The sequence below is a fragment of the Ctenopharyngodon idella genome, chromosome 2 (genome assembly GCF_019924925.1).
Source record: "Ctenopharyngodon idella isolate HZGC_01 chromosome 2, HZGC01, whole genome shotgun sequence".
In the NCBI taxonomy this organism is placed as follows: domain Eukaryota; kingdom Metazoa; phylum Chordata; class Actinopteri; order Cypriniformes; family Xenocyprididae; genus Ctenopharyngodon; species Ctenopharyngodon idella.
Window position 1 is genome coordinate 20884316 of NC_067221.1, and position 10947 is coordinate 20895262.

Below are 10947 nucleotides of genomic sequence, written 5' to 3' on the forward strand. Positions count from 1 at the left end.
AATAAATAAGTTTAATTGAAAACTCTGTCGGCTTACTGAGGCATACAGCATCTTGTACATATAACTATAATGTTAATATTCTTTACATGCAATGACCTAAAACCAGGGATTAGAAATGGTTAAGCAATAAAAACAAAAACTGTAAAATAAGATGCAGAATGTAATATATAATTGTTCAGCTGATGAGACATCTTTCCAAAGTATTTTCAGTAGACAAAAGCTCCATAAAAAAAGTCTGGAAATTGAGTTTTTAAAATGACATGGGATCTAGGACCTTGCATTCCATTATTAAAACATCTGTCCCTTAGCCTCATTTTCATTCGTGTAAAATTCAGTATGGCGTCACCCTAACCAACATCTATGGAAATGTTTTTATAACCTTTTTATAAAAAAAAAGGTTATATGGAGCTTTTGTCTACTGAAAATACTTTGGAAAGATGTCTCATCAGCTGAACAATTTCCATTTTGTTACAAACAGTACAATCCATTGAAAACACTGTATTTCTATCCCTCACAGCCTCGTATTCATTCCTGACAAAAATGAACTATGCTGCTACCCTGACTGAGGTCTATTGTTGCAGAGTGAAAATGTTTTTTTAACAAGTTAATATTGTTATTATATTGGTGAAATAATTTTTCATAAACTAAAATCACAAATGTTTACATCAAGTCATTACTTTAAAGTGCCCCTATTATGCTTTTTTGAATATTTCCCTTTCATTTAGTGTGTAATATAGCTCTTTCTGAATGTAAAAGGTCTGAAGTTTTAAAGGTCAAAGTGCATTACAAGTAAAGTTATTGTCTCCTAAAAGAAAGAATTGATTCTGAACTGCCTGAAATGAGTTGTCAGCAATTCCACTGTTACTTCCTGAATACAAATTTGCATAATGCCAGCCTGTGGTCTTCATTGGCTGCTCATGAACAGTGTCTACTTTCAGTTATGGTAATAGGCGTTTGGTTTCCGTCAAGAGCTGTAAGCAGTAGACCAATCACAACAGACTGGACCGTCTGACCAATCAGAGCAGAAAAGGCTCTCAGAAAGGAGGGGTTTAGAGAGACTGAATATTCGAACGAACTGTTTTCAGACTCTTTGAGGTGATGTGCAATGTATATTATGAGAAAATATACATGTGTTTTTTGACATTAAACACATGTAAAACTATTATAGGAGACCTCCAAAAAAAAATTTAGGAACATTTAAAATAGCACAATAGAGGCACTTTAACTAAGAAGTCAAAAAGCTTCTCTGTGGATTGCAGTGTAGTTTATGTGGCAGTAGATGATGTTTAATAACAATGTGTAATATTGATGATGGGCACCTTCTAAACACTGTCCAGTTAGGTCAAGACCCCCTGCAGCGAATTGATGTGCTCCCGCAGCAATGGACGTCCAGTGACATGACCCCACCTTAATCCCTCGGCCCTGACTTCTGTGTTAACGCTCAGGCTGAGCATTTTATCCTGTTGGGCTAAACTGCTTGCACTTTTGCTCATTATCCCCAACAGGATAAGGGACTTAGAATAAGACCTTTTCAGTCAGCCAGTGCAAACCTGTGACTCCCAACTCCTCGTAGAAGAGGTAAGGGTCGAGAGGATCAGGAAAAACTGTCAAATCACTATGACTCGACCAGGGGCAGATCTAGGACTTGTAAAATTATTTATAGGGTGGCAAGGGGTGGCATTAGTACTATAAGTAACACCAAAGCAAGCATAGTTCTTGTGGATTTATGGCCTGACATTCACATTCGTTTCCATAAATATGGGAAACAGTTGCATGGCCACAAAGAAATCATCTACTGATTGGGATTTTCTTATTGATTTCATTTTATTTTTCGTTGGATGGCAAAAAGGTCCATAATCCATGATGCAAGTTGAGCAGGCAGCTGGGGAATCTGCTCACCAAACTATACGCAATCCCACACATATCCTATCCGGATGGGATTAGATTTCTCAGAGGCCATCTGAATTAACCTGGAAGCAGTGGTTTTTACCGATTACCAAACAAATGGAAAAACAGTCAATTTGTTTGTGAATTGGGCTAAACTGGATACACTAGGCTGCTGCATGTGAGTGCAGCCTGCAAGAACAACCTATAACCTATATTTCTTGGCATTATTTTTCTGTACACTTTTTTTAATGTCATCACATTGAAGCACCATTGCTGAAAAGCAGTACAGGAAACACTGCTTACATTTATATTTAGTACTGGGATAATTCTGGCAATTATTTTTCTTAGGTTGGCAGTTGTCACCCCAGATGGATGGATGGAGAGGTTTAAAGGAGGACTTTAAGAACACAATGACTAGGGCCCTGTTTAGACCTGGTATTAAGATGCGTCTTGGTCAATCACAAGTAGACGATGCTAAATACAGGTGTAAACGGGGTCTAAAATGTGGTCTGAATGTGTTCTAACAGCTACAAAAGACCGCCTACTCTCCGCCAACTGACTTAATGTGTAAACATTATGGCAAGCTAGCAAGATGGGATTTAAACTTTTTTGGCTGAACACCCAAGTTTGGTTTGAAGATGAAAAATCTACCAAGTACAATGTTCTCTCACCATTCCTGATTTCTAACACGCACTCACGTTTTGCATTGCCCTGCGGCTATTAGGGCTGCTGCTCTCCATCGTGTTCATATGTAAATTGCGCGAGCTTATTTCGTCCATCAGATTGAAAGATCTGAAAAAACCCATACATTTACAAACTCATAGACCCCACCCCACCCCCCGAAGAAATCAGGACAGAAGTGGTTGAAAGTGGACAAAAGAGACGGATTAAAACACCAGGTGTAAACGAGTGTCTCCCTATGTGTCTCCCTCATCTACTTGTGATCTGACCGATCAAAATGCATCTTAATACCAGGTGTAAACAGGGCCTAGGAGTAACTCAAGCCAGCAGCAGCAGTGATGCACTGCTTGAATCTAATGTTGATTCACTAGGTAAGAGACGTGACTCCCTCTGCTGGTGGAGTGCCACATGCAGACACCAACACATTATTAGGGATGGACACTGTCAAGCTCCAGAAAATAGCGATGGACCGAAATAAATTTTTTACTGAAAACGAAATTAAAGTTTTTTAATGTTAACAAATTAGAACTTAGTGTTACTGAAAATATAATATAGTGCATATATTTAGCAAAATTCTCAACTCTCCAGTAATTTTTTTCTAGCTGACTGTCAAGCTATGGACATTGAATTCTATAACTAGAAGTAAAGAGGAAGAGATGATCAGCTCACACTTGAATTGAGTCAAATACAGTGAAGTCAAAACGGCATTTATTGTTTGAATTTAATTTCAGAATTTGAAAGCTGACACTTTGTTTCATATCAAAAGTAGAGGTATGCTACAAATAAAAATTAGTACAGTTTTTTCATGGATCAACTGAAAACAGCACAGACTAAAACACACACACATATATATATATATATATATATATATATATATATATATATATATATATATATATATATATATATATATATATATATATATATACACACACACACTAATATATTTCAAGAGTCAAATGGACCATTTTTATAGTACTTTTTGTCATTTTTTGGAGCTTGACAGCCACTGGTCACTGTCTGCTTCTAGAAAACAGCAGCATGAACACTGTGCTAAACTTCTCCTTTTGTGTTTCACAGCAGAATCAAAGTCAAACAGATGTGGAGTGACATGGTGGTGAGTAAATGATGGTGAGATTTTAGGGTGAACTATTCCTTTAATGCACCCAGACCTGGCATCAGGTGTGTTTGTTAAACCGTACCTGTAGCTCCAAGTGGGTGTCCTTTTGAGATGAGTCCTCCACTGGGGTTTATCACCCATTTGCCACCATATGTATTATCACCCCGATCAATCAGCTCACCAGCTTTACCTACAAATCAGAAAACAGATCATATTGTTAAAACGCTGCTAATCTTAACTGTTTTTAAAAATAGAAAAGTGTGCTTGTGAAGCTGTCCATCTCACCCTCTGGACACAGTCCAAGAGCTTCATAGGTGATGAGCTCATTGGCAGAGAAGCAGTCATGCAGCTCAATGACATCAACATCTGAAGCCTTCAGACCAGCTGTCTCAAAGCACTTCTTAGCTGCAAGGCGGGTCATGTCATAGCCAACCTATAGTAAACAGAGTAAAAAAACAAAAAAACAAAACAATTTATAGTTGGAATGCCCACCTGGAGGGCAAAACAAGGCTTTTCTCCGCTGCCCACCAGTTATTTTTACCAGGATTGTACTAAGTACTAATGTAGTAAGACAGTGATATTAAAAGACCAAATTCAATATACACCTTATTAATGATGCATACTATGTGCATGCAACAGATGAACCCAAAATATAAATGCAACACACAGTTTCTCATTAAGCGTTTTTCCATTGAAAACCATTATAAAGTAAAACTTGTAAGCGTATTGCTTACATATTTTGGGCTCATCTGCTCGTCTGTATATAGTATGCATCATCAATAAGGTGTATACTGAATTTGATCTTTTAATATCACTGTTTTAGTACATTAAAGTACTTTAAAGGGATAGTTTACCCAAAAAATTTTACCCAAACTTTAATTCATTTCTTTCCAATGCTGAACACAAAAGAAGATATTTTGCAGAATGTTGGTAACCAAACAGTTTCAGTTCCCATTGACTTACATTGTAATTTTTGTCCATATAATGCAAGTCAATAGGAAGCGAAACCGTTTGGTTACCAACATTCTTCAGAATATCTTCTTTCGTGTTCACAGTCATACAGGTTTGGAGCGACATAAGTGACCGAATTTTCATTGAGGGGTAGACTATCCCTTTAAGGAAAAACTTAAAAGTCATAACTTTTGAAGTTTTATTAATGAAGCTTTAGTTCTATGTTTTGCAGATTGAGTGCTGCCGAACAAGATGGCAGTGTCAGCTACTCTTACCATTTTCATACAGCTGTTTTCCTCAAAGGTAGTGCTGAGGTCTGTGACCATTTCTTGAGCAATGATCTCTACAGCCTTTTTCTCCAATCCGTTCCTCCTCACAAACTTCTCACTGGCCAGCACTGCAGCTCCTGCTCCATCTGACGTAGGGCTACAGGAAAATAAGACAAAATATAAAACTCTGCTTCTGTTGAACAGGATAATGGACCCACCATATGTAACAAGTTATATACAATAAAAATAATTTCTTTGACATGTAAAATAATAACATTAGTGAGCCAGAATAATACGGAGCCCCGCACATGACATGCAAGAAAAAAAATTAAATCATGCACATGATTTACTAATTCGCTCCCTCGATTTACTAAATTGAGCGCACGTTTTAATAAATCAAGGGAACGAATTAATAAATCGTACGCACGATTTAGCCTACTATTTTTTTCCTGCATGTCATTTCCGGGGCTCCGTATAATAATGAGCTCCATGCAAAAGGATTTACCGGCTTGTCAAAAACCCAGAACATTCGTTTAAAGGAATATTTAACTGGGTTCAGTACATATTAAGCTCAACCAACTGCATTTGTGGCATAATATGGATTACCAAAAAAAAAAAAAAAAAATTGTATGGAGGAGTGACACTTGAACATGGTTACATGGTAAAGTGCTAACACTTTACAATAAGGTTCATTAGTTAAACATTAGTTAATGTATCAACTAACATGAACTAACCATGTGCAATACATTTGTTACTGTATTACCTAATCTTCGTTAATGTTAGTTAATGAAAATCCAGCTGTTCATTGCTTGTTCATGTTAGTTCACAGTGCATTAACTAATGTAACAAGATTTTAATAATGTTTTAGTAAATGTTGAAATTAACATTAACAAAGATTAATAAATGCTGTAGAAGTACAGTTCATTATAAGTTCATGTTAACTAATGTAGTTAACTAATGTTAACTAATAAACATTATTGTAAAATGTTACCTAGACATTTAACTGTTAATTGAACTGTTAATTTAATTCATGTTTTAAAATGTAAATATATATATAATGATAAAATAATAAATTAAATCATTATTATCAAATTGAAAAATAGAAATATTTTGGTAAATTATAGTAATTTTAAAATGTAGAAACAATAATAAATAAATCATTTTAATGTCAAACAATAATATAAGTACATTAATATATTATTTTAAAAGCACATTTTAAATTGTATTTTAAAAAAAGCATTTGCCTGTTGCTTTTCTTTGTCAAAATGCCAAATGCAAAACCAAATCAACTTCAAACTCAATTTTAACAGCCACCACATGTCCCATGAGCCACTCAAAGTACATGTAAAACGGACTGTCATTGAACATTAAAATTAGACCAAACCTTCATTAAACCGTAAACTTTATACCTTCAATAACCATCAATAAACATACATACTGTATATATCTTGTGGCTATACTGTTGAAACAGTATGTATTTTAACACTTATGGATTCACTTTTTAAATCAAGTGCTTCACTATTGTAAAATGCTACAGTAGAAGCGCTTTCTAATGAGCTTAACTCGTACTGAACTTTGAGTACTGATTATCGCCATGCTTCGTTGGATATTCTGGCAACAACTTCATTCTCCACGGCTCTCAACTTACCAACATTGCAAGAGTGTGAGGAACTCAAAGACCTTCCTGGAGTTAATGACCTGCTCCAGACTATATTCATCCCGAAACTGAGAGTATCTGAGAGTGAATATGGAGGAGAAGAAAGAGAATCAAACACTGAATACGTCTTCTGTTACCTGTGATAAGGTAAGGAATTCTTTTGTGCAGAAATAAACACAGGCATTTCCTTTATAACAAGCTGTAGTTAAAACTTACGGATTATTAGTGGAATGCTTATGGTTCTTCCAAGCAATTTTGGCAAAATGCTCCGGTTTTGTGCCTAGAGATGACAGACAGCTTCTGTTACAAAAGGAACCAGACTGCAGTTGCCTGGATCAGTCCAAAGCCCACATACCACTCACTCATCTCTTTTACTAAGATCTTACCGTACTTCTCCATGTGTTCTCTACCAGCGTTGCCGAACATCTGAGGTGCAGCTGGTGCTGCCGCCATCCCATAACAGTTGATCATCACCTCCATGTGCTTGTCCATAGGGTTGGTTCTGTCCATGTACTGCAAACCCATCAGATGATATGAGACACAGACCGATTTTCTTCATCACTGGCATTATAAAAGAGCTGTGAGCTGTACCCATACCTTTGAGGATAGTGAACCTCTTTCCATCTTCTCAAAGCCCAAGGAAAGAACACAATCGGCCAAACCTGAGTGCAAGATTTTTTTTGTATTATATATATACTGTATATACACTACTGTGCAAAAGTTTGGGGTCAGTAAGTTTTTCGAAAGCAATTAATGCTTTTATTCAGCAGGGATGCATTAAATTGATCAAAATAAAGACATTTATAATGTTACAGAAATTTTCTATTTCAAATAAATGCTGTTCTTTTGGACTTTTCGATTAATTGAAAATGTATCACAGTTCCAGAAAAATATTAAGCAGTACAACTGTTTTCAACATGAAAAATCAGAAAATCAGTATATTACAATGATTTCTGAAGGATCATGTGACACTGAAGACTAATGATGCTGAAAATTCAGCTTAGCATCACAGGAATAAATTACATTTTAGTATGCTGGCCACAAAAGTGAGTACACCCCTAAGTAAAAATGTCCAAATTGGGCCCAATTAGCCATTTTCTCTCCCCGGTGTCATGTGACTCGTTAGTGTTACAAGGTCTCAGGTGTGAATGGGGAACAGGTGTGTTAAATTTGGTGTTATCGCTCTCACTCTCTCATACTGGTTACTGGAAGTTCAACATGGCACCTCATGGCAAAGAACTCTCTGAGGATCTGAAAAAACGAATTGTTGCTCTACATAAAGATGGCGTAGGCTATAAGAAGATTGCCAAGACCCTGAAACTGAGCTGCAGCATGGTGGCCAAGACCATACAGCGGTTTAACAGAACAGGTTCCACTCAGAACAGGCCTCGCCATGGTCGACCAAAGAAGTTGAGTGCATGTGCTCAGCGTCATATCCAGAGGTTGTGTTTGAGAAATAGACGTATGAGTGCTGCCAGCATTGCTGCTGTCAAATTGGTCTGCATGGCTGTCATCCCAGAAGGAAGACTCTTCTAAAGATGATGCACAAGAAAGCCCGCAAACAGTTTGCTGAAGACAAGCAGACTAAGGACATGGATTACTGGAACCATGTCCTGTGGTCTGATGAGACCAAGATAAACTTATTTGGTTCAGATGGTGTCAAGTGTGTGTGGCGGCAATCAGGTGAGGAGAACAAAGACAAGTGTGTCTTGCCTAAAGTCAAGCATGGTGGTGGGAGTGTCATGGTCTGGGGCTGCATGAGTGCTGCCGGCACTGGGGAGCTACAGTTCATTGAGGGAATCATGAATGGCAACATGTACTGTGACATACTGAAGCAGAGCATGATCCCCTCCCTTCGGAGACTGGGCCGCGGGGCAGTATTCGAACATGATAACGACCCCAAACACACCTCCAAGACGACCACTGCCTTGCTAAAGAAGCTGAGGGTACCTAAACCCTATTGAGCATCTGTGGGGCATCCTCAAACGGAAGGTGGAGGAGCGCAAGGTCTCTAACATCCACCAGCTCCGTGATGTTGTCATGGAGGAGTGGAAGAAGACTCCAGTGGCAACCTGTGAAGCTCTGGTGAACTCCATGCCCAAGAGGGTTAAGGCAGTGCTGGAAAATAATGGTGGCCACACAAAATATTGACACTTTGGGCCCAATTTGGACATTTTCACTTAGGGGTGTACTCATTTTTGTGGCCAGCGGTTTAGACATTAATAGCTGTGTGTTGAGTTATTTTGAGGGGACAGCAAATTCATTGTGAACATCTCACCTCCCTGAACGAGCTGTCGGGCCATAAACAGTGCTGTGGAGCCGGTAGAGCAGTTATTGTTGACATTAATTATTGGGATCCCCGACAGACCCAGACTGTGATAAATAGCCCTTTGGCCACATGTCGAGTCACCTGGAGAAATACAGAAAACCCACATAAACCCAACACTGATATCAGACAAAATATAAGGCAATGTATAAAGCAATAAAACCATGTGAAATGTTATAAAATATACAATATTCATTACTTGACAAGAATGACGTACCATACACGTAGCCTACACATGCTTGCTGGACGTCAGTGTACTTGATTCCAGCATCAGTCAGCGCTCTCTCCCCTGTGCCACAACACAATGATTCAAGAACAAAACATTCATATTTCTACAGTAGGGCTACAACACGCTAAATATTTGAACGAGGATCATCAACTGCACCTGCTTCTTTAGCCATGTCTGGGTAATCGATGTCTCTCGCACCCGGCTTTTCAAACTGAAAAACAGGACAAATGTATCATTGGAATATGACACTTTGGAACTAGGTAGTTTAAAAAGTTGCCTTCAATTTTAATAGTGCATATTCTGGACATTACATTTATATTTATTGGGACATGTAAAAATAAATTAAACCTCATGCTGTTGTACTAACTTATAAACGTATTATTAATTGAATAATAATAAAGGTATTATATTATATTGTTATATTATATTATTTATGAAGAGATGTAATGCATCATAAAATAGTTGCGGTTGATTTAATTTAAAAAGCATGCTCAAAAACGTACCACTGAATTCATACTTCCAGGTCACTAGGGGCCGCAATAATAATCAAATGTATTCTTTTAATGTTACTACAACCGTAATGTAACATTGGTTGAACTAAGCTTTCAGAATCAGATTGCGTAAACCACGTTCATTGTCATTGTGCACAGTAACCTATGACACATTTAATTCAGGGTCATATTTACAGATTATCCTCATATCTTTGCGTTTCAGTGAAAGTCTAAAGGACAGTGTGCAGAGCTACAGTTACTCGACAAAGATCAGAGTCACACGCACAGTGAAAAGAAACTTGCATAACTTACTTTTTAATGGCGATAAAACACTTTATTCGGAGCACCAAACCTCCACACCATGTAATCTGCCTTTTTGCAATAAGGCTAGTTACTGTGAAGCTACTAACCAAACACCACGCTAACTGTAATAGTTTAGTAAAACATATGACATTCAGCGAAAATAAAAGAAATATCTTTATACTTTTTATATATAAAACTCCTACAGGATTTGCCCGTAACTTTACCACAGTATGATAATCAGAACAGTATATACAAGCTAGGCTGCATTATAGTTGCCTTTACAATAGCAGCACAGACAATAACAGATCGCTAAGGCCAAACAGATGTGTTTACCTTTGTCATTCCCACCCCAACAACAAAAACCCTGTTTCTTGCTGCAGACATCTTCAGGTTCGCGTTGTGACAGCTCAACTGGACTTTACTACAGCATGCAACTAACAGCAGCTGATTATAAACACACCAACCACTGGGTGCCGTGCAGCCAATGACATACAGATGGCGCTCTATCCTCAGTGACCACTCAACTCGATATTTACCAAAAAAAAGTAGAAGGTAAAAAAAAAACAAAAAAACATTAACATTACCCTGCTATGAAAACACCTAAACCCAGCCTAAGATGGCTGACTAGTCTTAGCTGGTCTTCCAGTATGGTCATAGCTGGTTTAGCAGGCAGGTTTAGGAGTTTTGGCCACTTCTTTAGACAGTCAGGTTGGTTTTAGCTGGTTGGTCAGCTGGTCTCCCAGCCTGACCGTCTAAAGAAGAGGCCAAAACTCTTAAACCTGCCTGTTAAACCAGCTATGACTACTCAACCATCTAAGGCTGGTTTTAGGTGGATACCAGCAAGTACATCCAACAACTACATCTAACTTTTACACCTAGTACCAGCCAATTCGCTTTTTCCCCCTTAAAAGTTAGTAGATGTCTATTTTTTGTTACTAGTAGCCTGCCTATCTCTAGGTAGCAGCAGTATTCCAATAGTATCTTTCTTCAATTTTACTAGTATTACTATTTATGAGATATTAGTAGTTATTTC

At 37.7% G+C, this 10947-nt stretch overlaps 1 protein-coding gene across 1 annotated transcript in view; it reads right to left on the reverse strand.

The window, feature by feature from the left end:
* Positions 1 to 10418, reverse strand: part of scp2a (sterol carrier protein 2a) — a 15991-nt gene extending 5573 nt beyond the window's left edge. The window contains exons 1-11 of the mRNA XM_051917306.1: positions 10248 to 10418; positions 9277 to 9331; positions 9109 to 9180; positions 8844 to 8975; positions 7163 to 7227; positions 6952 to 7078; positions 6782 to 6845; positions 6557 to 6643; positions 4915 to 5065; positions 3974 to 4121; positions 3771 to 3878 (exon numbers count right to left, since the gene is read on the reverse strand). Of these exons, the coding sequence (XP_051773266.1) occupies positions 3771 to 3878; positions 3974 to 4121; positions 4915 to 5065; positions 6557 to 6643; positions 6782 to 6845; positions 6952 to 7078; positions 7163 to 7227; positions 8844 to 8975; positions 9109 to 9180; positions 9277 to 9331; positions 10248 to 10298 (1060 nt within the window). The 5' untranslated portion in view covers positions 10299 to 10418. The remainder of the gene's footprint in view (positions 1 to 3770; positions 3879 to 3973; positions 4122 to 4914; positions 5066 to 6556; positions 6644 to 6781; positions 6846 to 6951; positions 7079 to 7162; positions 7228 to 8843; positions 8976 to 9108; positions 9181 to 9276; positions 9332 to 10247) is intronic.
* Between the last annotated feature and the right edge of the window lie 529 nt (positions 10419 to 10947).